The 27,824-nt window shown below is 46.3% G+C and overlaps 1 protein-coding gene across 4 annotated transcripts in view; it reads left to right on the top strand.

Annotated features, from left to right (window-relative positions):
- The window catches only part of AFAP1 (actin filament associated protein 1), a 119,275-nt gene that overhangs the window by 57,007 nt on the left and 34,444 nt on the right, over nucleotides 1-27,824 (top strand). For 3 of the 4 annotated variants that reach the window (XM_073647863.1, XM_073647889.1, XM_073647881.1), the window contains exons 2-6: nucleotides 6,548-6,676; nucleotides 10,829-10,926; nucleotides 16,202-16,310; nucleotides 23,776-23,987; nucleotides 24,270-24,449. In XM_073647863.1, the coding sequence (XP_073503964.1) occupies nucleotides 6,548-6,676; nucleotides 10,829-10,926; nucleotides 16,202-16,310; nucleotides 23,776-23,987; nucleotides 24,270-24,449 (728 nt within the window). The remainder of the gene's footprint in view (nucleotides 1-6,547; nucleotides 6,677-10,828; nucleotides 10,927-16,201; nucleotides 16,311-23,775; nucleotides 23,988-24,269; nucleotides 24,450-27,824) is intronic. The other variant, XM_073647872.1, reaches the window with a different exon arrangement.

Here is a 27,824-nt window from a genome sequence, read left to right on the forward strand (position 1 = left end):
CTCTTCCCCCTTGAAGGAGGAGGAGGCGGAAATCGCTGCCCCCTGGGAGGAGGAGGAAATCTCTGCCCCTGAGGAGGAGAAAATCTCTGCCCGATCAGAGGAGGAGGAAAGCTCTGCACCCTCAGAGGAGGAGGAAATCTCTGCCCCCTGGGAGGAGGAGGAACGCTCTGCCCGATCATAGGAGGAGGGGGGAAAGCTCTGCCCCTGAGGAGGAGGAAATCTCTGCCCGATCAGAGGAGGAGGAAAGCTCTGTCCCTGAGGAGGAGAAAATCTCTGCCCTATCAGAGGAGGAGGAAAGCTCTGCACCCTCGGAGGAGGAGGAAATCTCTGCCCCCTGGGAGGAGGAGGAACGCTCTGCCCAATCATAGGAGGAGGGGGGAAAGCTCTGCCCCTGAGGAGGAGGAAATCTCTGCCCGATCAGAGGAGGAGGAAAGCTCTGCACCCTCGAAGGAGGAGGAGGAAATCTCTTCCCCCTTGAAGGAGGAGTATGGGGAGGAAATCTCTTCCCCCTTGAAGGAGGAGGAGGCGGAAATCGCTGCCCCCTGGGAGGAGGAGGAAATCTCTGCCCCTGAGGAGGAGAAAATCTCTGCCCGATCAGAGGAGGAGGAAAGCTCTGCACCCTCAGAGGAGGAGGAAATCTCTGCCCCCTGGGAGGAGGAGGAACGCTCTGCCCGATCATAGGAGGAGGGGGGAAAGCTCTGCCCCTGAGGAGGAGGAAATCTCTGCCCGATCAGAGGAGGAGGAAAGCTCTGCACCCTTGGAGGAAGATGAGATCTCTGCACCCTGTGAGAGAGAGTGGTCTGCCGACAGCTGACTATTGTGCATAAGGTGCTTCAGTGCTAATAGTCCCACTTCAGACCTAGAAGGTTCCCTGAACACAGGCTGAGTTCATCGATCAGTGATCCGCTGTAAAACTTTGTGGATCCCTTCAATTTTTCTGTAGCGCCACAGCAGAACAAGTGAAGCATTACACCATTGCTACTGACGTCAGTCCCTGTAATGTTTGGCCGCGCTGGTCCTCCAGAGATATAGACACTAGCATGGATGAGAATTGTTATTGGGGGCGATCCCCCTCCTCTTTATTAATTATTATTATCCTTACACAATATTTGTACTGGGTTTTCTGGACCATGGGTTGTCTTATCATTGGGGGTCCTGAAGATGAGTGACCACCAGTCGCTGGAACGATGATGAATCCTAGTTTTCGTGTCCTTCTGTATTTATAAACCGGGCCGGCGAGTTCAGATTTTTGCTTTTGGTCCTCCGTTTAGTCTCTAGGATTGTGGGGGTTAAATTCTCCTTGGTCCATGTCTGGCCTGACATCAAGAAGAGAAATGTTTCTTATTCATGCTGTGTATTTATTTTACCCTGTGTAGTTACTAATCCATTAATACTCCGGCTGATCCTCCTTATGTAAAACATATGGACGGGGTAATTTGCTTGATTTTCTGACACCTGGATAACATTATTACATCTGTGTCCTATGGAAAACTGGAGCGGCCTTCTAATATCAGAGCTGTGGAGAGCCCATATTTCAGCCCTGTACGTTCAGACGGTGGAGAACGTATTACAGGGGATGTTAGGACCTGTATGACATTGGGGTAGCCATGATCAGCTGCTGCCTGGAGGTCATCTATGTGACCCGGGATGCCAATTATACCAAGCCAGACAGGTGAAGCAAATGTTCCTTTTCTCGCTGCCAGCGATATTCGTGTGTGGAGCCTGAGTAGGAGGAGCAGCTAGCTACTTCCTTTCTGATCTCACCAGTGCTTTCCTTGCTGGTAACGGTGACCACTTATAGCATAGCGTGAGCTCTTAACCTACAGATTTGGCCTATAATTCTTACTAAATGTATTTTTTTTATTTGCCAGGAAGAACTAAGGGAGGAAGCTTGTAGGCTTCCCAGGGATGGGGAGTGGCGACTCCTTTTAATGCAGGTTGGCCCTTGCAGTCGGGACTCACCTCCTTGGTGCGGCGTAGAAGCACAACAGGACACAGGCTTTCTAATCCATGGAAACTAGGCCTTCTCTTGTTCACCATGCTCAGACGTCTCTGACATCACGCTCCACACAGGACTTCCTCGCAACCAGGCTCTTACCTCGGGCGGCAGACGTCCGCATCCGGTCACAGTTCACACTTGTAGGAATACACCTCTTCACTCTCCCCAGCCCTCTTCTCCGGCAGGGGCACACGTCGACACTTGCCACCCTCCACCCTCACAAGCCACATTCTTGGGGACAATGCCTCACTCACTCTCAGCGGTTTGGTTCACCTCGTGGCCACATCTCACTCTCACCGAGACACCATGGAAGTCCTCTAGACTTTCCTTTGCTCTTACTCGCTATTGGGTTTCTCCTTTCACTCTTTACGGGGTGGCCAAGGATAGTCATAGAGGCAAACCACCTGTTTCTGATGTCACCTGGGACTGATGTCTGTCCCCCAACTACCAGTCATGAGAAATGGAGCTCTAATCTGCTCCTCGCTCCCTCTGCGAACGCCACGGCTGGGGGGATCTAGCCCTTCCACATCTATCTGGTTATCCTTGTCACACGCATCTCCACCCTGTCCCACTTTATGCTATCAGTTTAAATTAACCCCCTACCAACATGTACAGCTAGAACATGGCACCTCCAGACTGCTCTTACCAGCCCAACACTTACACCCGCATATTCCCACACGGTAAAGTGAATCACAACCCTAGTGCTGAATAACTTGTATATGGGGTGGACAGTGAACATGCTGCTAGAAGACATGACCATGAAGGCCCTCCAAGCAGGCAACGATATAGGGCCAGTCCTCTGTAAGAGAGTGGATCTTTTTTCACCTACTCATTCCTGCTCTTCGCTTCGCTCCCAGATACCACTGCAGACAGTTTCTCGGTGTCAGAGAGATGTTTGTTGCTGTGCCTGGCACCGGAGGGCAAGCACAGGAATGGGGAGAGGCTCGGCTCTGGTTGTCTGGTCTGAAGTATGTAAAAGGGTAGTTTGGGGGTCTGTAAACAGAGTGTGTTTTGGGTACAGAGGAGTGTATGTTGTGGTGTGGCTTGGATACTTGGTACTTTTTGGTCCTATCTTTGGAACGGTTTGGAGGGTACATAAGTGCGACTGAAGTTTTGATGCCAAATCTGTAACCTGCCATGTGCCATTTATAATTTTGGTGGCGTCCTGTGTGGTAGCATTGAGTGCCCTCAGACGCCAGGGCTCGGAGTAAGGTTACCTCTGTGCTTCCCATAGTTACATACAGTGGTAGCTTTTCTATACCCTCAATAGTGGCACCTAAGTTGCTCCGTATGCGAGATGTATATGCTAGGAGAACGGCCCCACAGCTGAGCTCATCCGTCCTGTTCTTGAAGGAGCAAGAGGAAAGACTGATGCTTCTGGAGTTTTAAGGTTTTCTTGTGGGTCAATGTGTCACAGAGCAGCAGAAAAGCAACTTTCATGTACTCGCCCTTCTCTGTGGTGACCTGTGTTGTCTGTAGAGCATGTTCTCTCCCTTCTCTGTGGTGACCTCTGTTGTCTGTAGAGCATGTTCTCTCCCTTCTCTGTGGTGACCTCTGTTGTCTGTAGAGCATGTTCTCTCCCTTCTCTGTGGTGACCTCTGTTGTCTGTAGAGCATGTTCTCTCCCTTCTCTGTGGTGACCTCTGTTGTCTGTAGAGCATGTTCTCACCCTTCTCTGTGGTGACCTCTGTTGTCTGTAGAGCATGTTGTCCCCCTTCTCTGTGGTGACCTCTGTTGTCTGTAGAGCATGTTCTCGCCCTTCTCTGTGGTGACCTCTGTTGTCTGTAGAGCATGTTCTCGCCCTTCTCTGTGGTGACCTCTGTTGTCTGTAGAGCATGTTCTCGCCCTTCTCTGTGGTGACCTCTGTTGTCTGTAGAGCATGTTCTCACCCTTCTCTGTGGTGACCTCTGTTGTCTATAGATCATGTTCTCACCCTTCTCTGTGGTGACCTGTGTTGTCTATAGATCATGTTCACGCCCTTCTCTGTGGTGACCTCTGTTGTCTGTAGAGCATGTTCTCGACCTTCTCTGTGGTGACCTCTGTTGTCTGTAGAGCATGTTCTCGCCCTTCTCTGTGGTGACCTCTGTTGTCTGTAGAGCATGTTCTCGCCCTTCTCTGTGGTGACCTCTGTTGTCTGTAGAGCATGTTGTCCCCCTTCTCTGTGGTGACCTGTGTTGTCTATAGATCATGTTCACGCCCTTCTCTGTGGTGACCTCTGTTGTCTGTAGAGCATGTTCACGCCCTTCTCTGTGGTGACCTGTGTTGTCTATAGATCATGTTCACGCCCTTCTCTGTGGTGACCTCTGTTGTCTGTAGAGCATGTTCTCGCCCTTCTCTGTGGTGACCTCTGTTGTCTGTAGAGCATGTTGTCCCCCTTCTCTGTGGTGACCTCTGTTGTCTGTAGAGCATGTTCTCTCCCTTCTCTGTGGTGACCTCTGTCTGTAGAGCATGTTCTCGCCCTTCTCTGTGGTGACCTCTGTTGTCTGTAGAGTATGTTCTCTCCCTTCTCTGTGGTGACCTCTGTTGTCTGTAGAGCATGTTCTCCCCCTTCTCTGTGGTGACCTCTGTTGTCTATAGATCATGTTCACGCCCTTCTCTGTGGTGACCTCTGTTATCTGTAGAGCATGTTCTCGCCCTTCTCTGTGGTGACCTCTACCTTCTCTGTGGTGACCTCTGTTGTCTGTAGAGCATGTTCTCACCCTTCTCTGTGGTGACCTCTGTTGTCTGTAGAGCATGTTCTCACCCTTCTCTGTGGTGACCTGTGTTCTCTGTAGAGCATGTTCTCACCCTTCTCTGTGGTGACCTCTGTTGTCTATAGATCATGTTAACGCCCTTCTCTGTGGTGACCTCTGTTGTCTGTAGAGCATGTTCTCACCCTTCTCTGTGGTGACCTCTGTTGTCTGTAGAGCATGTTCTCACCCTTCTCTGTGGTGACCTCTGTTGTCTGTAGAGCATGTTCTCGCCCTTCTCTGTGGTGACCTCTGTTGTCTGTAGAGCATGTTCTCCCCCTTCTCTGTGGTGACCTCTGTTGTCTGTAGAGCATGTTCACGCCCTTCTCTGTGGTGACCTCTGTTGTCTGTAGAGCATGTTCTCGCCCTTCTCTGTGGTGACCTCTGCCTTCTCTGTGGTGACCTCTGTTGTCTGTAGAGCATGTTCTCACCCTTCTCTGTGGTGACCTCTGTTGTCTGTAGAGCATGTTCTCACCCTTCTCTGTGGTGACCTGTGTTCTCTGTAGAGCATGTTCTCACCCTTCTCTGTGGTGACCTCTGTTGTCTATAGATCATGTTAACGCCCTTCTCTGTGGTGACCTCTGTTGTCTGTAGAGCATGTTCTCCCCCTTCTCTGTGGTGACCTCTGTTGTCTGTAGAGCATGTTCTCCCCCTTCTCTGTGGTGACCTCTGTTGTCTGTAGAGCATGTTCTCGCCCTTCTCTGTGGTGACCTCTGTTGTCTGTAGAGCATGTTCTCTCCCTTCTCTGTGGTGACCTCTGTTGTCTGTAGAGCATGTTCTCCCCCTTCTCTGTGGTGACCTCTGCCTTCTCTGTGGTGACCTCTGTTGTCTGTAGAGCATGTTCTCTCCCTTCTCTGTGGTGACCTCTGTTGTCTGTAGAGCATGTTCTCGCTCTTCTCTGTGGTGACCTATGTTGTCTGTAGAGCATGTTCTCGCCCTTCTCTGTGGTGACCTCTGTTGTCTGTAGAGCATGTTCTCGCCCTTCTCTGTGGTGACCTCTGTTGTCTGTAGAGCATGTTCTCGCCCTTCTCTGTGGTGACCTCTGTTGTCTGTAGAGCATGTTCTCACCCTTCTCTGTGGTGACCTCTGTTGTCTGTAGAGCACTTTGTGCTCAGGTCCATTCATTGCTTGATAGACGGTATTGATTCCTTTACAGAGTAGACCACTCTACAGACGGGGACTCGTTTTAAAAATAGCCCCACTGTCTTTACAGGAAAATTTTACCACTTCTTACCTCTTTTAAAGGAATTTATCAGTAGTTTTTTGCGATGTAATCTGAGAGCAGCATGATGTAGGGGATGAGACCCTGATTCCAGTGATGTGTCACTTACTGTGCTGTGGTTTCAGTAATATCAGGGTTTCATCAGCAGGTGATTATCACTACAGGACTAGGTGTCTCGTGCCTCATGGTCCGTCCACGTCCTCCCCACTGATTGGCAGCTTTCTGTGTACACTGTAATCAGTGGTGTGCGCAGGGTTTTACAGGTCTCAGCATTCAGAGAGCTCTGCTAGATCTGTATCGTGCACTTTTTAATAAGGTCGAAATAAAGATTGTAATTATCTTCTTGAGAATAATGGGATAAGGCATGCTTAAAACAAACATGCCCTATCCATGGCGGCACCCCCATAACACAATGAACATTGGAGGCTTGGCCAACATTCATCACCTTTAGGTCGGAGAACAAAGGGGTCTTAATTGTTTATTTGGGCACTGCTCCTCCTCTGAGGGTGCCTGGTGCTGCATCTCGGGTTCCTTTGCTGAATATTTTGTTTTTTTTTCGTGATTAAACATTCTATAACTTCGGTCATTTATCTTGCAGACATGGAGGAGCTGATAGTGGAGCTGCGCTTGTTTCTGCAACTGCTCGACCACGAATATCTCACGACGACGGTTAAAGAGAAAAAGACTGTCATAAGCAACATTTTGCAAAGGATACAGTCATCCAAAGGTCAGTAAGACGATTGCCGGCCAAGTCAAGCTGTCTCTGTGGTTAACCCAGCACGTCCTAATGCCTCACAGAGGATGGGACTGTCACGGTGATTTACTCCTGCTATCTCTGCAGTTTGCAGGATCAGCTGATACACGATCCCCTCATTGCACAATGCCATTATTACATGCCGCAATGTTTTAATATCTAGTCATCTCTGCCGAGGATAGAAGTCGGACACGTACAGTAAAGTGCCAAATTATCAAGCTCTCCCTAAAAGAAGGGGCTCTCCAGAAATACAGAATTAGAAAAGAAAAATAATTCTATCTAACGTCAGTTTTTCTAAATAACAGCAGCCTAATTATACAGTTGTGCTCAAAAGTTTACATACCCCAGCAAAATGTTTCCTTTCTTGGCCTTGTTTCAGAGAATATGAATGATAACAAAAAAACTTTTTCTCCACTCATGGTTATTGGTTGGGTGAAGCCATTTATTGTCAAACTTCTGTGTTAGCTCATTTTAAATCTTAATGACAACCAAAAACATCCAAATGACCCTGATCAAAAGTTCACATACCCCAGTTCTTAATACCGTGTATTGCCCCCTCTAACATCAATGACAGCTTGAAGTCTTTTGTGGTAGTTGTGGATGAGGTTCTTTATTTTCTCAGATGGTAAAGCTGCCCGTTCTTCTTGGCAAAAAGCCTCCAGTTCCTGTAAATTCCTGGGCTGTCTAGCATGAACTGCGCGCTTGAGATCTCCCCAGAGTGGCTCCATGATATTGAGGTCAGGAGACTGAGATGGCCACTCCAGAACCTTCACTTTGTTCTGCTGTAGCCAATGGCAGGTCGACTTGGCCTTGTGTTTTGGATCGTTGTCATGTTGGAACGTCCAAGTACGTCCCATGCGCAGCTTCTGGGCTGATGAGTGCAAATTTGCCTCCAGTATTTGCTGATAACGTGCTGCATTCATCTTTACTTCAACTTTTGCCAAGTTTCCTGTGCCTTTGTACCTCACACATCCCCTAAACATCAGGGATCCCCCTCCGTGCTTTACTGTAGGAATGGTGTTCCTTTCATCATAGGCCTTGTTGACATCTCTCCAAATGTAACGTTTATGGTTGTGGCCAAAAAGTTCAATTTTGGTCTCATCACTCCAAATTACCTTGTTCCAGAAGTTTTGAGGTTTGTCTCTGTGCTGTTTGGCGTATTGTAGGCGAGAAACTTTGTGGGATTTGCGCAGTAATGTCTTTCTTCGGGCGACTCGATCATGCAGCCCATTTTTCTTCAATGCCTCCTTATTGTGCATCTTGAAACAGCCACACCGCTAGTTTTCAGAGAGTCCTGAATTTCAGCTGATGTTATTTGTGGGATTTTCTTTGCATAGCGAACAATTTTCCTGGCAGTTGTGGCTGTGTTATGCAGTTCAGCTACCTTTTCCCGTAGATCCGTTGACAATTCTTTTGCTTTCCCCATGACTCACAATCCAGAAACGTCAGTAGCTGGATGAAAGATGCCATAGTCTGTCTGGATCCCAGAAACTCACTCAGCTTTTATGCACACACACTGATTACAAGCAAACAGGTCACAGGTGACAATGTTACCTTTAGTAGCCATTCAAACCCATTTGTGTCAAATTCTGTGCATGTTATCAGGCCAAAATCACCAGGGTATGTGAACTTTTGATCAGGGTCATTTGGATGTTTTTGGTTGTTGTTAAGATGTAAATAGAGAAAACACAGTAGTTTGACAATAAATGGCTTCACCCAATCAATAACCATGAGTGGAGAAAAAGTTTTTTGTTATCATTCATATTCTCTGAAACAAGGCCAAGAAAGGAAAAATTCTGCCGGGGTATGTAAACTTTTGAGCACAACTGTATACAGGCTACCGGCTAGTTGGCAGCGTCCTTAAAGGGAATCTGTCAGCAGGATTTTGCTATGTAATATGAGAGCAGCATGATGTAGGATAAGGGAGCCGGATTCCAGTAACGTGTCACTTATTAGGCTGTGTTTTGTACTTTCAATACAATCTGTGTTTTATCAGCAGGAGCTTCACAGCCTGACTAGGTCTCACATGCAGGTCAGTCCAACTAATCTGTATAACCCCGCCCGCACCACTGATTGGCTGCTTGCTTACAATATACAGTGTAGACAAAGCTGCCAATCAGAGATGTGGGCGGGGTTATGCAGAGCTCAGCATTCAGAGAACTGGTAGTTCTGCAACATAGAAAACTGGGATTTTATCAAAATCACAGCAGCCCAGTAAGTGACACATCGCTGGAATCAGACTCTCTGTCCCTACATCATGCTGCTCTCAGATTATAAAGCAAAAACCTGCTGACATATTCCTTTTTAAAGGGATTCTTGACTACTTAAAGGGACTTTGTCAGCACAGAATGACTGTTCAAACCAAGCACAGGTGCTCTGTGCTCTGTGGCTCAGCCAAACATTAAGTGCATCTTCTCACCTGCCTGGTTTCCATCTATCTCTGCTCTTCTCTAGCTCTATGAAGCCAGAGCTGTCAATCAAAGTAGAGAGTGGGATAGAGATCGAGGGAAACCAAGCCTGTGGGAAGGTGCACTTATATGTTTAGCCACGCCTTTGTGCATCGGGCGCCGGTACTTGGTTTGCAGTCATTCTCTACTAAGAGTCGATAAGGTCAGAAATCCTGTTTTAAAGTAAGAAAAGAATCCATACTATTAGTATAAAAATCTCTGGCCTTGTATTGGAGGGAAACCTACTTTTTAGTTCAAATGCAAATGAGTTGTTAGGTGCATTGTGGGTGGGGCTCTGCAGTTTGGATCACCCACCCTCCAACTGTCAGAGGCTAGCTCCGCCCCTGCTGCATTGATTGACAGCTTCACTGAAATCAGTTTGCCTATATAACGCACTATTCTGCACACGCACCAATGTTGTGACAAGCGACACATCTGTGGGATTTCACCTAAGACCTTCCCGGCTCATGAGAAGCCATCTTTGTCCATCACTGCTGTCCGGGGGACGTGGCAGGCAACGCTTGCTGAGGAAGACTGATCTACTCTGCACAATTCCACAATTTTTGATAGGTTTGTGTCCCACTTTAATGAATAGCACAGCTACTGCCCCCTACTGGTGTACCCCCTAAATGGCTGATAAAATGAGATCCCCTAACACTTGCGTACACACTGCTAACAAACTCCTCATACACATGCACACTTGGCTGGGGTGAGCATGCATATGTTGTATATGGGGAGAGAGGAGTAGGCTTTCTGCCAGACATCTGTCTCCTACTTATCTCTAGGGAGACTAAAGGGTTGGGTATATCGAAATTCAACATGCCCTTCCCTTTGCTTCATAAGCTTCTGAATAGAAAAGCCCCCAAAAGCCGACTTCTCTTTCGACTGGCATCCATCTTGGCCCCCTCTCCCATACACAGGAGCGCTCGTTATGCCCAGCACCCTTTTTCTGAGACAGCTGCTGCCACACACCTCGGTAGGAGGCTTGTATCTTAAAGAATAAAGGGATCGGCAGTCTAAAATTCAACATGCCGTATTGTTATGTGGGGGGCCTATACTGATGTGGCAGTACCTGTTGATGTTTTTACATTGGTCTAATGATTGTGGGGTTCTTAAAGGGGTTGTCCAGGCTGTGAGCTCAAGTCTGCAGTTGGTTTGCACAGTGAACGCTGTCAGGATTCTTCGGCATCAGGGCGCGTGACCGAAGTATGTGATTTTTATATATGCAGACTAGACGTGTGTGGCCTCACTCAATACAAGTGTACTGAGCAAGGCCGGACACAACTAGTCGGCATGTGACCGCATATATGCAAATCACATACTTTTGCGGTCACGTGCCCATCCGCTCCTGGCGCCGAAGAATCCTAACGCCGCTCCCTGGCCTCACAGCGCTCATTTATATGTTTTCTTGGAGGAGTAACAGAGGAACGGTATAACACAGAAATGTAAGAGCAGAAGAGTCTGAATTATTTAATGAAGAATGCAAATATTTACTGACATCAACATGTTTTCTTATACCGGGCAGATACATCCTGCAGAGGCAAGGAGTCAGATGATGTGGCTGCCTGTACACACCACTAGGGGGCGCTAGTGTCAGTGGTGTCAGCCCTTTATCCATGTACCCATGTAGTCTCGTTTTACCAGTATTCTTATGCCAATATCAAATTGTTATCTACAGAATTGGAGCTGAAGAATCACGTGCACAAAGCGGAGACGTCGAGCAATGTACCGGCACCTCCTCAAATGCCGCTCCCAGAAATCCCCCAACAGTGGCTGGTAAGACGTCTGCTGATCTAACCTAGTCTGAACAGGGCTCACTGCCGTGCACAGAGCTAGTAATCCCCGTACTTGGGAGCAGAGTCCCATGTCATCCAATATCCCCCGGATATATGGAGCAGAGACTGTGCCCAGCAGATGTAATCCCGTCAGCACTATCTCCGCACACATCTCCGTCCTGTTCCTTTTTCTTGGAAAGCAGCGTGTAGGCAGACGGCGATCCAATACTCGCTGAGTGCTGAGCCGTTCAGAGGTGTCCGATGTTTGCAGAAGGGAACTAGACGCCGCCGTGTTGACATAGCCGGTTTCATCTTTGGTGGGCACGTAGGCTCGGCACAGCTCTTGCTTTCGTCTCCAGCTGTTTTTTGAGATGGTCAGCATTTTTGGATTCATCCCTGAGGGTAGGAGCTAAGTTCCCCAGGACCAAACGTCTTAACCTGACCATATCCAACTCATACTTCACAGAAAGCACTTAAAGGGGTTGTTTAAAAATAAAAATGGAGGCAGGAAATAGTCACATTCCTCACATACCTTTTGTTTATTTTCCTGGGTCGATGGGGTGCCATTCATCCACTTAACTGCTGCAGCCAATCACTGTCACGTGTTCTACATGTTAGCATCACTGCCAGAGATTAACTGCAGCAGTCACTGGTTATATATATTTTTGGAAAATAAGACCGCACGGGTCACTGAAGCATTGATGAAAAGGGGATTTAAAAGATCAGTAATGTTTAATTTCTTCAAATTTTGAACAATCCCTTTAAAGAGAGCCTGTCAGTACTTATCCGATACCAAGACCAGGGGCATGCCGAACTGCTACATGTTACTACAGCAGCTGCAGAGTTGGTACGATGCCCCGCTCCGATCCTACAAGTCATCCAGGTGATGCTGCAGCAGGGACTAGTCATGGAGTCGGCTTTCGGACCCGATATAGTTGCACATGACAGGCTGTATGGCTACCACTGCAGATGGGAATCCGTGACTAGTCACTGCTTTAGCACCGCCCAGATGACTACCAGCGGTGTCTCGCTGCCATATTAAAGAGCTCTACAGATCTAGAGGACATACAGCTACACTTCCTTCACGGGAAGGGCCGTGCTCTCCAAGCTGGGGCTCACAAAGAGGTAAGTGATGTCACCAAATGGGCAACACCTAAAAAAGAAGGAGCTTCACTCAGATGGTGACTTCAATTGAGCTAGAGGTCCCCATACACATTCAATAAAAATGGGCCTAGGAGTCCATCAGAGCAAGGGCCACTGTTTGCTAGCTCTCTGGTTCATAGATGCGGGGGTCCCTGCTCAGAATACAGACAAGGGTGGTTTTTTTTTTTGATAACTAAAATTGTCCAAAAAATGTACTCCCTGCTGTCCTCCTTCCCCCTTTTTTATACAATTTTTTTCCTTATACTCTGAACATTTAGTAATTAAACTAAAGTGCGCCGTAGTCCCTTTCAGCATCTCGTCCCGTCAGCAAATAGTGCTGTCTTCATTAGTAATGCGGCCAGAAGTAGAAGGTGTGATCCAGGATTTCACACAAGCCTGCTGACGAGAAGCCTCCACCAAGCCAAACGGGCAATAGTTTTAGGATGAAAGGTGAAGAACATGGGACATCAGCTGCTGCTGACAACATAGAAGGGATTTCACCTCTCAGACTTGCAGTGGGACATAAGCCTGCATACACATTAGATGGCGCCATCTAATCTCCAGGAGACAATATGCTCCACAGGCTGAAATCAGACATGCCGGATTGATATTTCCCCCACAATAAATTGTCTGGGGCTCCCATACACATTACACACACTGTCTGCCAACATTGCATTTCTCCTGCACAGTTATTATCGGCTAGGAGCATTCCTAGAAATTCTCATTTGTATGTCCACACAGGCTGCCAATGAACGAAACGTTCTTTCTTTGGTTGAAATGATTTTTAAGCTCGCTTTACATTATCCTGTGTAAACAGGAAACTTCCTTCAGAGAACAAGATATTCTTCGCGCACAGAAAGATCATTTTAACGATCGTTCTGCGCACACGGAAGGGAGGTAAGCCTTGTTGAATAGGCTTTTAAACAATCGGCTTGCATGTAGCACTCGGTCAGCATAAACGCATATTTATAGAGTTGTCCAAAGTAGACAGTTCCTTTAAGCCAAGAGGTTCGAACTGATTTTTTCCAGATTTTTTATGGAGGATGGAGGACATACTATCTTCTCATGGCTGAACAGTTGACCATTTTGATTAAGTGAGCAAAAACTCTTCTCAGCCTGAAAGACAAATCCCAAAAGTCCATCCTCTTCGATCAGTTTCCCACCACGTAAGGTCTGTCGAACAGCCACGAAACATGCGGCCGTGGGGACTTGAGCATCTCACTCGAGCCGGGGATAGGCCATCAATATCTGATTGTGGGGGGTGCCAGGTGTCTGTGGTGATCGGCTCCTGTGGCTCCCTGATGTACGGAGCAGAAACGGCACGACTCCATATACTGCGTCCTGGCTGTCCCCAGCTCCTTTTTGAAGCTTTTACTAGCTGGGCGATCACTGGAGAAGGACATCCTGGTTGGAAGAATAGAAGGAACAAGGTGAAGAGGAAGACCAACAACCCGAAGGCTTGATACTATCAAGATAACAGCAAAGAAGACCCTGGAGGACCTATCTAGGCTTGCACAAGATCGATCTTCCTACAGAACGTTCATCCATCAAGTCACCATGGCTCGAGATCGAGCCAAACGGCATTTACCTGCAGTAACAGCTGGTCAGTGGGGGTGCGAGATGTTAGCCCCCACTGATTTGTCATCAGTAGGTCAGTGTTGGACAACTTCTGTTAGTGGCCCTCCACTTTGGACAATCTCTTGATAATGGTCTCCAGCGATCAGGGGAGACCAAGCATTCAGTTTTTATGCAGGTGAAATTAGTCATTACACAGTGCCCAAATTAAAGCACCACTCCAACATTTATTGTTTTATTGCAGCGCTGGAGTGGTGCTATGAATCTAAGTTTTTGGACCCTAGTCTTATACTTGCGCTGCCGTCTTCATTTCTTACCGACTCCACTCCTGTCCCGCGCTGCCATCTTGGGATGGCATCTTCTGACTGACTGGAAGTCAGAAGTGACTATCACAAGCTCTCAATGTCAGTCTCTGAGACCTTCGTGCTGCCCAAGGCACGCTTTTTGCCTCCACACTTTAAGAGAAGAGACTCCTGAACAGACGACCCCTCCCCCCCATGTGTTAATACAGGGGGCATAAAATCAGGCATGATAGACCGGAGAGCCACCAATCTGTGAGTCTTCTCGCTCACCGGTATTTGTCTCGGTTCTTTACGTCTTGGTAATATCAGAACGGCGTTTTGCTATATGGACTTTTCCACGACAGACCTCTAGGCAGAGAAACCTTTCTAGACAGCTTTAAAGAACAACCAGTACAATCGTAAATTGATTCCATCTGTGTTGACATTGGCGAAAGAGCGCGGCTCGGCCCAGCCCTGTAGTAACCATCGGTGTAAAGGTATCTGACTCAGACATGAACCATTTGTGTTTCATTTCCTTCCTTGCTAGAGTTCGGTATGATTTCCACATAGAAGAAAACAGGGGGAGATTTACCTAAAATATTGACTTACAAATTAATTATGAAACGGCTTTCCTGCTCCAGGGGTGAGCCCTGCGTCTTGGTTTTCTTTGTAAGTATTTTATGTTATGTAAAGTAAAACCTTAAGATGTTGGGGGACTTCTCTGGAAGAGTGCGTTTAGGATCACTTATGTTTTCCTTTTTCTATACTTTAATTCAAGAGAAAATATTGCAATGTGTCAAATTAAAACACTGCATGGTGGTGTTCACCAGAGCGCCCATCATAAAAAACCACACCGTGTGACGAGGTGATGTATGGGTGCTAATTCTGCTAGCTATGGATATAACTGAGGCTCTAAGGAGGCATCCCTGACGCGCGCTGCCATGGCACATCTGTCTCGTGATCGCTGGGGATCCAACCTCGGGGATCTTCATCAATCTTACTAAATCTGTGGATTTTGAAGAGGCAGTATCAGGCATTCTCTTCAGTCGTCTTCACTTTACGATTTGCCGCAATACCAGACAAATCCCTTGATTGGAGCGGTGCTGAGTTTATACTAAAATTACAACTGTTCTCTTCAGTGGCCTCACTAGAGTGCAAAATTTGGACCTGGGCCTCCACCTCCATGTTGGTCAGATGTATGGGCCTTTACAGCATTCTAGATCCCATAAAAACAAACCTGTTCACCCTCCATGTAGTAATGTACTAGCCCTGGCCCTTTCCTTGTATAATGTCCCCCATCCTAGCACAATGTCAGTTTTGCTACTTTTTTCCAACACGTTTATAAAAAAAAAAAGAAACCGATTCAGCTTATCTTCATCCACTCCCCTAATGTGCGGTGTCCTCTTCTGTAGCCTGCAGATGAATTCGGCGTGCCAACCATGGATGGCACATGACGTCACTGACATGAGCCGCTTATGACGGGCACGTCAATGTCAGCTGCTGGCTTCTGATTGGCCGGCGGCATGTATTGCAGTGCAGGGAGCCAGTGGGTCTTTGGACGCACATCCAGCAGAAATAGGCGCTGATGGCCACCCACCCCCCCTTACATCGCACCTTCTGCAACCACCATCGTACCACCCCTGGTTCGGTTGATTTCTGGTGGTCCCAGAAAGTTGATACGCGCCGATCAGACATTGGTAGAACAACTATAACATACTCTTAGGATATCCTATCTTTGAGTGTCCTCATAACAGTGTTTGTCCTACACCCAAGTATTACTGATTCTCCACCTTCCTCACAGACTGCACAGCTCTGCTGTTCTCAGCGTGGTTGCTGGTGGAGGAGCATGTGATCGGACCGGTCAGTCTCCTCCAATAGAAAAATCACATTCCCATGTTCTGATGGACCCATCTGGTCACATGCTCCTCCCATCAGGAGCCACGCTGAGAACAGCAGAGCTGTGCAGTCTGTGAGGAGAAGGAGAACCTGTAATACTTATAGATTAGCAATGCCACGAAACCATGTCCCCAAACATTCAAAAGACAGAAATTATCCAGCGTGGAAAAAATCTCCATAAAAATAGAAAATTTATTAATGAAAACTATTAACAAGTATTTATTCTATGGACAATGTGAACTGTGTTGTAGGAGGTCAGTGGACCCCCCTCCCCCTCCTTTTTTTTTTTTTCTTTTTGCTTCCTATCTATGTATTTTATTTCTGTTATTGTATCCATTGAGAAATTCCTTACTATTTTTTTTATATCTTTTGTTGTAACAGCCTCCGGACAATGGACCCCCACCTTTGCCGACCTCATCTCTTCCGGAAGGGTACTATGAAGAAGCAGTGCCTCTAAGCCCTGGTAAAGCCCCTGAGTACATAACTTCCAGTGAGTTATTAATTTATGTTAGTACATAGCCATAGGTGATCATGTACCAGTATCCTTTTAAAGCAGTGATGGGCAACTGGTGGCCCTCGCTTTTCTTCTTCTGTCCACCTTTAAAGGGTACAGGGTTTACCTGGCATACGCTGTGTACTCCAGGTGTGGTATTCACACAGGAGCTTCCGGTTGAAGCCATCCATAGCATATGCCCCCACTGTCTCAAGTGACTGAATTTGCGTGGTCATGTCCAGTTATGTTGAGCATAGGGGCACAAGGGCTTTATTTGAGCCCGCATAATGTAGTCGGTTGACCACAACTGCTTCACAGGATACTACATGAAATCATCCGTTCCCATTTCCTGCTTTAAATCTATAAAAGTGTTGAGGATCTCTGTGTTTCACTCTCGTACTGATTTTGAGGTATTTTCTGAATTCTGCTGGTTTCCTTTTACCGGACACCTCCTACACCTGTCTGACAACGGGGTGCACAATAAAATGTCAGTTTCCCAGAGCAACCAACAAAATTCTGAAAACTGATTATATGAATAAAAGAACTCAAAACTGGTAGGAAAAAGTGAAGCCAAGTGATGCAACATTCTGCAGCTTTACTCAACTTTTACTTTAGATTTAAATGACGAAATGTTTTCGAGCTATGCTTTAGATTAGTTGTAGAGAAGTGGCAGATTTCCGGAAAATCGAAACGAGAGGAAAAGTCCAGCATGAATGTATTGATTAACCGTCATCGATAACATACTCACCCACCTGACCCTCGAAAAAGCGTTGGTTTACAGTGCGAAACATGCGTTGGCCGTTCACCCCTCCCTCCACGCTCTACTCCACCAGCAGCTGCCTCCTGTGGGTAAGACTCCTCTCACCCCAGCTCGCCCCTTGCCTCCGTTCCCATATCCTGACTTTGACTGGGACTCTCCCTCATATGTGATATTTTATCTATGAGTGTTTTGGGGCACTTTGGGGTGGGTAGTCTGCGTGTCCTCCTACTTTACACATATTGATATATGTAGTGTTTGATTGGCTTGGACTTGAACACTAGGATTCCCGCCGTTGCATAGAATGAAGGGAAACAGAGCGCTAGATAAAGTGCAGTTATTCATTAGGCTTTTTCTTTGACATAGAGGCCCAGAAATGTGCCTGGGGAACAGTCAAGCAAGTGGGGCTTCGCCAAGGCTTGACGGTCTTTTTGTTCTACTACAGAAAGGAGAGAGGGAGAGGCTTCTGCTGCTGGCAGTTGTCTTACAGCCAGTCACAGGACTTTTAGGAGGAGATGGGGATATACCTTAGCTCCTGAAGTACACAGAGACTATTTCTTCTTCTTGTATTACAAGACACCATTTTACATTTTTAGGTTTAGGCTTATCATAGATTTTATTGCAGTTTCCAGGAAGCGATTGAGTCTTGCCACTTTTCCCAGAGACCAGGGTGTGATGTGACATACGCAAAGCCAGCAAGTGAGCTACAGAAAACATCAGTGATTCATCCAAGCGGTTTCACCAGAATTCTGGCGTATATTGCTTTGAAAAGTTGCAAAATTTTTGCACAAAATAAAAAAAGTGAGACTTTTGGTGTTTTCACACCAGTTTTCTCCAGCTCCTCCAAAGTGGTCGGATCTGAGTCAAGGCAGATGTGTGACGCCGCAGCTCCTCTTAATTCATTGACGCCGGGAGTCTTACTCCAGAGATAGATAGATCTATCTATCTCTATCCTCTAATCTCTTTCGGGTTACAAAAGTGTGTAAGACCATTATACGGGTTCATTAGGACCGTCTTTGTCCATGCGTCTTGGAGTACATAGATGTCCTAGAGGGTGTTTCCGAGAAGAAGGCTTTCTTCTATAGGCTGCATCCACTGCAAAGAGTTGCTCCTGCTCTCGAGGACACAACACAACCTGGTATTACATGATCGCTTGTTAATTGGAATAGGAGTTGTGTACTACCACGGTTCTCCTGCAGTGGCCACTGTTGAAAAAATATGCAGCTGCTTCCTATGATTGCTGAGATTCCTGTAGGTTTTAGAGAGAAGTGAATCACTTCTAAACAAATCAAATTAGTTTAGAGTTTTCCCAAAATTCATGGATCCAAGCAAATTCAGGATGTTTGGCAATTGCTGTACACAACTCCAGCAACATGGCTTCCATTTTTCTCCTTTTGGACGGCAGGGAAGGGGTTAAGAAAATTGTCTTCCCAATACCTGTCCTCTGCTGCCTTTCCCTGCTTGGTCCTCCGCGAAGCCCCATTTGGATGTTAGAAGTCTACTGCAGAGCCCCACAATGCTGGACGGAGCTTCAAGAGAGGATCGGATGGGGGCGGCAGCGGGAATGGTGAGCAGGGAGTAAGAGAGGATTGGATGGGGGTGGCAGCGGGAATGGTGAGCAGGGAGTAAGAGAGGATTGGATGGGGGTGGCAGCGGGAATGGTGAGCAGGGAGTAAGAGATGATCGGATGGGGACAGCAGCGGGAATGGTGAGCAGGGAGTAAGAGCGGATCGGATGGGGGCGGCAGCGGGAATGGTGAGCAGGGAGTAAGAGATGATCAGATGGGGACAGCAGCGGGAATGGTGAGCAGGGAGTAAGAGCATTGTATGGGGGCGGCAGCGGGAATAGTGAGCAGGGAGTAAGAGAGGATCAGATTGGGGTGGCAGTGGGAATGGTGAGCAGGGAGTAAGAGCGGATCGGATGTGGGTGGCAGCGGGAATGGTAAGCAGGGAGTAAGAGAGGATCAGATGGGGGTGGCAGCGGGAATGGTAAGCAGGGAGTAAGAGAGGATCAGATGGTGGCGGCAGCGGGAATGGGGAGCAGGTAGTAACAGGATTGGATGGGGACGGCAGCGGGAATGGTGAGCAGGGAGTAAGAGAGGATCTGATGGGGGTGGCAGCGGGAATGGTGAGCAGGGAGTAAGAGAGGATCAGATGGTGGCGGCAGCGGGAATGGGGAGCAGGTAGTAACAGGATCGGATGGTGGCGGCAGCGGGAATGGTGAGCAGGGAGTAAGCATTGGATGGGGGCGGCAGCGGGAATGGTGAGCAGGGAGTAAGAGAGGATCGGATGGGGGCGGCAGTGGGAATGGTGAGCAGGGAGTAAGAGAGGATCGGATTGGGGTGGCAGTAGGAATGGTGAGCAGGGAGTAAGAGAGGGGAGTAAGAGAGGATCGGATGGGGGTGGCAGCGGGAATGGTAAGCAGGGAGTAAGAGAGGATCAGATTGTGGCGGCAGCGGGAATGGGGAGCAGGTAGTAACAGGATCGGATGGGGGCGGCAGCGGGAATGGTGAGCAGGGAGTAAGAGAGGATCGGATGGGGACAGCAGCGGGAATGGTGAGCAGAGAGTAAGAGCATTGGATGGGGGCGGCAGCAGGAATGGTGAGCAGGGAGTAAGAGATGATCGGATGGGGACAGCAGCGGGAATGGTGAGCAGGGAGTAAGAGCATTGGATGGGGGCGGCAGCAGGAATGGTGAGCAGGGAATAAGAGGATCAGATGGGGGTGACAGTGGGAATGGTGAGCAGGGAGTAAGAGAGGATCGGATGGGGACAGCAGCGGGAATGGTGAGCAGGGAGTAAGAGCATTGGATGGGGGCGGCAGCAGGAATGGTGAGCAGGGAATAAGAGGATCAGATGGGGGTGGCAGCGGGAATGGTGAGCAGGGAGTAAGAGATGATCGGATGGGGACAGCAGCGGGAATGGTGAGCAGGGAGTAAGAGCATTGGATGGGGGCGGCAGCAGGAATGGTGAGCAGGGAGTAAGAGAGGATCGGATGGGGGCGACAGTGGGAATGGTGAGCAGGCAGTAAGAGAGGATCGGATGGGGGTGGCAGTGGGAATGGTGAGCAGGGAGTAAGAGAGGATCGGATGGGGGTGGCAGCGGGAATGGTGAGCAGGGAGTAAGAGACGATCGGATGAGGGTGGCAGTGGGAATGGTGAGCAGGGAGTAAGAGAGGATCGATGGGGGCGGCAGTGGGAATGGTGAGCAGGGAGTAAGAGAGGATCGGATGGGGGCGGCAGTGGGAATGGTGAGCAGGGAGTAAGAGAGGATCGGATGGGGGTGGCAGCGGGAATGGTGAGTAGGGAGTAAGAGACGATCGGATGGGGGTGGCAGCGGGAATGGTGAGCAGGGAGTAAGAGAGGATCGGATGGGGGTGGCAGCGGGAATGGTGAGCAGGGAGTAAGAGAGGATCAGATGGTGGCGGCAGCGGGAATGGGGAGCAGGTAGTAACAGGATCGGATGGGGGCGGCAGCGGGAATGGTGAGCAGGGAGTAAGAGAGGATCGGATGGGGGCGGCAGTGGGAATGGTGAGCAGGGAGTAAGAGGATCGGATGGGGGTGGCAGCGAGAATGGTGAGCAGGGAGTAAGAGAGGATCTGAAGGGGGCGGCAGCGGGAATGGTAAGCAGGGAGTAAGAGAGGATCAGATGGGGGTGGCAGCGGGAATGGTAAGCAGGGAGTAACAGGATCGGATGGGGGCGGCAGCGGGAATGGTGAGCAGGGAGTAAGAGAGGATCAGATGGGGGTGGCAGCGGGAATGGTGAGCAGGGAGTTTATTATTATAATTACTGCTACTATTATTAGTATTATTACTATAATACTAATTTAACATTGATTTTTTTAAAATTATTTATTATTATATAATATATAATTTAAAACTATTTTGTTAAAATTGCTATTTAATATATATAATAATAATTAAAAAAAATTGTATGTATATCTGCAGCAATTAGCGTAATTTAAATCAACGTATTATATATATATATATAAAAAGTTGCATAAATGTAATACATATAATGTTATATTTATGCAACATTTTGAGGTTTGTTTGTTTTTTTTTTAAACATAATCCCTTCATTTAAATGATGCTAATTTCTGGTGATACATTTCCTTTTGAAACCATTTTTTCTTTGAGCAGTATTTTTCTGGTGTTTTTAGCAATAACTATGAGTAAGAACAGTAATCTGCGTCATTACTCATGGAGAGATATAGTAGGTTAGTGCTGGCAGCCATCGGCAGCCTTTTGACCCCTCTTCTTGACAGCGTTAATGCAGTGCAGGCTTTGGAGAGGCTATTCCCTCCTTACTGTGATTTTCTTTGGCGGCTTTCCTAACATTCCCTCCGGGAATAAGAGGAGGAACGTACACACAGCTTGTTCTGCTACAGCAGGGACCGTCACGTTCGAGGCCAAAAAATGGCCCCCCTCTCCTTCCATACCCTCCCGCTGATATAAACGGAGGCCGTTCCGTGTTGTTGTTGACGCAGTTACAAAACCACTTATCCACAAATGTAAGAAAATCGTATAGGAAGGCGAAACGATTAGATTTTATGGCTTGAGGTTCTATGCCGGCCAAAACGATTGGGTCATTCCTCGCAGAACACAAATCAGGAAATCTGATGGTTTATTCTCGGCAGGGATAGAACATTCTTCACAGTTTAGTACCGGCGTGGACTTTATGTTTGATCTCCAAGATGGAGCTGGAGGATTTCCATGTTGTGATATTGCTCTTTTTTAGATCAATATGAAAATGATTTATTTACACGAGAAGCCAAGACCATCATCAGCTGAAGACTTGGCTTGCTGTTTCGCCCTCGTTTCGCTGTTTTGTAATAAAAACGTTGAGTTTCCATCTGAACATGAACGCCACTTGGGGGTCCTGTACGTGATCCAATGGTAGATAAATAACCAGACCCCCCAACGTGTAATCTCTGCTTTTTCACACGTTGTAATTGGTATTTTAACTTGTAAAACATTTCTTAATACTCCTCGTTTTGAAATATTTGGTTTAGATTTATTTTTTTTATTGCGTTTTCCCAGAGAAAGTTTTGTAAAATACAAAGAAAACTGTGCCAAAAAAAGCAGAATAACCAACACAGTAAGTGCATGTGGAAATATGTGAAATGTTAGCCCAATTTAAGTATCTTTACTGGGAAGATTATAAACTTTAGGACATTCATTGTCCAAGGTTCGTATTGGAGCACATTGATGTCCTACAGGGAGTTTCCAAGTAGAAGGCTTTCCTCTATAGGGTGCAGCCACTGCAAAGAGTTGCTCCTGCTCTGGAGGACTCAACACCACCTGGTATTACACGATCGCTTGTTAATTGGAATAGGAGTCGTGTAATACCACAGTTCTCCTGCAGTGGCCACTGTTAGAAAAATGTGCAGCTGCTTCCCCCGCCCATCATCGCACTTTCAACTGCATCTTGGATGCCGATACAGTTGAAAGCAAAGATCGAGGCAGTAAGCCCACCTTCATCATTCTCCCTCTGCATCTGACGTCTCAGCGCAGCGGGCACGATGACATCACTATATCGCACCCTTTGTGCCGAGCAGTAATGAGCTTCAGAGAGCTTGCATCCGAGACTGGAGCAGCAGAGGAACGAGGAGAGGTGAGTATTTATTTATTTTTTTTAATGTGGGGCCATTATACTGTATGGAGACCTATGTGGGGCCCATTATTCTGTATGGAGGACTATGTGGGGCCCATTATTCTGTATGGAGGACTATGTGGGGCCCATTATTCTGTATGGAGGACTATGTGGGGTCCATTATTCTGTATGGAGGACTATGTGGGGTCCATTATTCTGTATGGAGGACTATGTGGGGTCCATTATTCTGTATGGAGGACTATGTGGGGTCCATTATTCTGTATGGAGGACTATGTGGGGCCCATCATTCTGTATGGAGAACTATGTGGGGTCCATTATTCTGTATGGAGGACTATGTGGGGGCCATTATTCTGTATGGTGGACTATGTGGGGCCCATTATTCTGTATGGAGGACTATGTGGGGCCCATTATACTGCATGGAGGACTATGTAGGGCCCATTATACTGCATGGAGGACTATGTGGGGGCCATTATACTGTATGGAGGACTATGTGGGGCCATAATACTGTATGGAGGACTATGTTGGGCCCATTATACTGTATGGAGCACTGTGTGACCATTACGCTGTGTGGAGGACTATGTGGGGCCCATTATACTGTATGGAGGACTATGTGGAGCCCATTATACTGTATGGAGGACTATGTGGGGCCGATTATTCTGTATGGAGGACTATGTGGGGCCCATTATATGTCACATATTGGCCAAATGCATAAAGCATAGAATAAGCAACAAAGTGACAAGTGCACATATCAATAAATATATATTATAAAACCAACAGGCTCTCTGTATCCTGACGTGCGTTTCGCCGGCGCTTCTTCCAGGGGGTTCTACATTCTATGTTTTATGCATTTGGCCAATGTTTACGCTGTTCTGTGTCACCAATGTACTGCATAAACATTTCTGCATCATTTGTTCTGTGTTCCATACAATCCGACCCCTGCATTTTTGCAAAAATTGTTATTCCTGCAACATGGGAATACATCTGTTATAGCTCCTGGTAAATTCAAGCAGGAAGATTGCAAAGCCACTGTCTCTAGTGTTTTAAACAAAGTTCATGCATCCATTGAATTTCATTCAGTGTCGTCTTCTTCTTAAGATTATGACTCAGATGCGATGAGCAGTTCGTACGAGTCTTACGACGAAGAAGAAGAAGATGGAAAAGGACAGAAAAAGAGACTTCAATGGCCGTCTGAAGAAGCCTCTATGTTCCTTGTAAAAGATGCTAAGATCTGTGCGTTCCTCCTGCGGAAGAAAAGATTTGGGCAGTGGACAAAACTTTTATGTGTCATTAAAGAAAATAAGTTAATGGTAAGATTTACTAATTTATAAACTACATTGTAATTTCTATCTTTGATCAACTTTTTATAGTGCTTTATATAAAATAGTTGGGTAAATTTAATATTATATTACTTGTCCTGTACTGATCCTGAGTTACATCCTGTATGATACTCCAGAGCTGCACTCACTATTCTGCAGGTGGAGTACATACATGGCGTATCCTCTACTGATCCTACTTGCATAACTTTCTTGCATTAAGTGAATCGTCTGGGAGATCTCTTGACTGATAATTTCATCTTCTGCCCCAATTAGTGCTACAAATCCTCCAAGGATCAGCAGCCTCAGATGGAGTTACTCTTGAACGGCTGCTCTGTCTCCTATGTACCAAAGGATGGTAAAAAGAAAAAGCATGAACTGAAGATTACTCATCAGGGGACAGACGCTCTGGTCCTCGCCGTCCAAAGTGAGGAACAGGCGGAACAATGGCTGAAGGTAACCCGATCTATTCTGTGCTCATCTGCTCTACCGCCTCCTTAGTATTGAAAATCCAATCACTTAGACGGGGCTATAGGTCTTTATTTTCTTAAAATAAATTTAAGCAATTATTTCTATCTCAATCAGGATATACCATCACTTCTGATTGGTGCATGGTCAGATTGACTTGATCCCCAACCCAATCCTGTGATTAAAAGGGCCACTCATTAAGTTTTTTCTTGTACTGAGCAGGATCTTGTGCCTGTACCCATGTCCTTCTCTGCACTGCTGTCCTATAAATCCTAGGATTGATGTGAGGCCCAGAAATGCAACCCTTATCGAAAATGATGGCATATCCTAGTGATGGTGGTAACCCTACAACTTATTTTCTCTAATATAGGTAATTCTAGTGCCCTAAAGTTCATTGGTGCTGTTGGACTCTTAAGCCCCCATACACAAATACATATCTGTCTGATGATCATTCCCCGACAGCTATATCTCCCAGCTCCACCGGGGTCAGCCAAGTGCTCCTTTGTTTTCTTGGAGACTCCTCTGGGGACGTCTTACCTCACCGAGGATAAAATAAAGGATTGGCAGTCCGAAATTAGATATCCATGATTTTTCTGTCCTCTGATATCATTCGTCAGTCATTGAAAGTCATTAGTCTAATATATGTGGGGACCTTTCAGCTGGTTCTGTCCACGTTAGTCTTATGCGTATGGGGGGCTTATGGTCCTACAGTATATTAAACAAATCCCCTGCATTCCCTATTCCGTTTGTGCACAAATCCCACAGCTCTGGGTGGACTGGGCTGTCTCCTTCATATAAGAATACATTTTTGCAAATACCATTCTGCACTTGACAAAGAACCTCGAAAATTGGGAAATTTGCCCCTTAACGTAGACTATAAGGAATATATCATGATGACGTCTCATGGTGGTTTCGGGACATGCTTGATTTCCACGTGAAAAATCGATTCAAGAGCAACTTTTATAGAATAAAAAAAGTTCTATGAAGTTATTACTTCTGGAACTGTATTGATTAAATCGACAACTGGGTATAACCACTCCCCCTTGTCTATAGGGAGAGTCCCTTCACAGTTTGGGACTAGAACACACCCCGTCGTCTTATGTAAAGGCATGTGTTTTGGGCTACAAATAATTTTTGCAGTTGGGTTTCATTAAACCTTTTTAACCTTTTATCCTTCTGTAGCCTCTGTACTGCACTGTCTGATGATGGCTGCAGAAGGAGTTAACTGGCAGGCCATCAGTGAGCTTGTTTATAACGCTCATGTTTCTTTTTCTGAGCTCCTCTCTGCTGATTTATGACCACATTAAAGTTGAATGCATAGAAATGAAGAGCTTGTAAAAACCAAACTGTGCAACATTTTTAATGAAACCCAATTGCAAAAATCATTTTTTTTTAGCTCGGAATATATTCGTTTAAGTAAAATATAAAAATTTCTCCCCAAAGATGGACTGAATGATGACGCTAAGGTATTCACTTCCCAAGGAGAAGAATAATGGGACAGAACAATATGGGGCCCCCATCCTGCCTCCACTTCTGCTATGATATTCAATACCGGAATATGTCCTATATATCCTCCAAAGTGCGCTGCTCTTTCATTTCCCTTCATCCATGCTACAGTGGCATGTAAAAGTTTGGGCACCCCTTGTCAAAATAACTGTTATTGTGAACAGTTAAGCAAGTTGAAGATGAAATGGTCTCTAAAAGGCCTAAAGTTAAAGATGACACATTTTCCTTTGTATTTTAGGCACAAAAAATATATATATATAATATTCTTATAGCCTTCTGCTTTGTGGTCCTCCACATTTTTCATTCTCAGAGTGCTAGGCAGCTGCTTATGGCTGCAGTTTTTTGGCACAAGGTTATAGGAGACGGGGTTTTTATAAAGCTGGGAGATTTGCATCACCTGGCCTTTCATAACGATGATGGTGAACAAGCCATAACCCTAATAGGCTAATTAAGGTCTAAAACCTTGGTCAAAGTTATCTGAGCACACAAATCTCCAAGGGTGCCCAAACTTTTGCATCGGCCCATTTTCCTTTTTGCAATTTTTAAAATGTAAAAAATGACTTTTTTTTTTAGCCTAAAATACAAAGGAAATGTGTCATCTTTAACGTTAGGCCTTTTGGAGATCATTTCATCTTCAACTTATTTAACTGTTCACAATAACAGTAATTTTGACCAGGGGTGGCCAAAATTTTACATGCCACTGTTTGTGATGATGAAGATGACGGCACTACAGTTTGTCTTTGAAATATGACTTGCAGATATTACACAACTACAGCACGTCCATGTGTAAAATCTCCATCTTGGCTCCACTTGCAAGGCAAAATATACTTCATACACTGCAGTACTATCGCAGGACACAAAGTATTACATTTCATAGCCGGCCATGGAAGCTGTAGTGCACCTAAAGCAAATTTTACTGCTGCTCCATGTGATGACTATCTCCATTCTCCTTCCTGATGTCCTGTTCGAGAGAGACTGTTTGCTACCAGCTCTGCCTTCCCGATCGCTGTACACACAGTGCTAAACAAGCGCCGTGTATACAGTTTATAGAAAGCACTGACAGTGCTTCTTCCTCTGCACCCAGTGATCATATAGTATAATTGGTTACTCTTGCACCTGACCTACCAGTTCCCTAACTTTGTCCAAGTGTATTTAGAAGAATTGACGCTGAAGACAAAGGGCTGTCCCACCAAATACTGATGGGATTTAGATTTAGTTTTTGTTCATTCACTTTTACATTTTGTTAATTGATAAAAAATAAACTATTAACACTTCTATTTTTTTTAAATCATTTTTACTTTGCAGCAATTTTTTCCACCCCTGCCTAAAAGATTTGCACAGTAATGTGTCTATTCACCATCGGAACCACCCGATACTACTTTTTCCATAGAGTACATATCCACCATACCTCGTACTTAATACTTGTTTTTCTTGGTATCTCATGTTCCCTTTCTGCTATTCATTGTCTGAGAACACGAGGAGCTTCTTCACATTCCTTGTAAATGAGACACACATGAGGCATTTTTCTCCCTCGGGGGGGATTTCTGAAACATTCATAGAGGCATATAGTATTATCAATGAAAAATGTTATTTTCCCTACAGGGACGAAATGTATATTGATGCCTTAAGTATTCTCCGTTACTGTAGAACATATCCCCAAATGTCCGAAAAGTATCAGTAACCAAATGAACCTCTGCCCTTACGTTTCTAGAAAGAATGGATGGCAAGCAATATAGCGCCCTCTATAATGGTCATCACCCAGCTATAGGGGTCATTATCCAGCTATCAATAGGGTGTCCTCATCCTGTAAATTACTAGTTGTCATATCCCTGTCTGTAGGTTCAAGAGAAGTTGGGG

This window comes from Phyllobates terribilis, unplaced genomic scaffold, assembly GCF_046119375.1.
Source record: "Phyllobates terribilis strain yellow unplaced genomic scaffold, ASM4611937v1 Scaffold_1__5_contigs__length_1240528914, whole genome shotgun sequence".
NCBI classification, from domain to species: Eukaryota; Metazoa; Chordata; class Amphibia; order Anura; family Dendrobatidae; genus Phyllobates; species Phyllobates terribilis.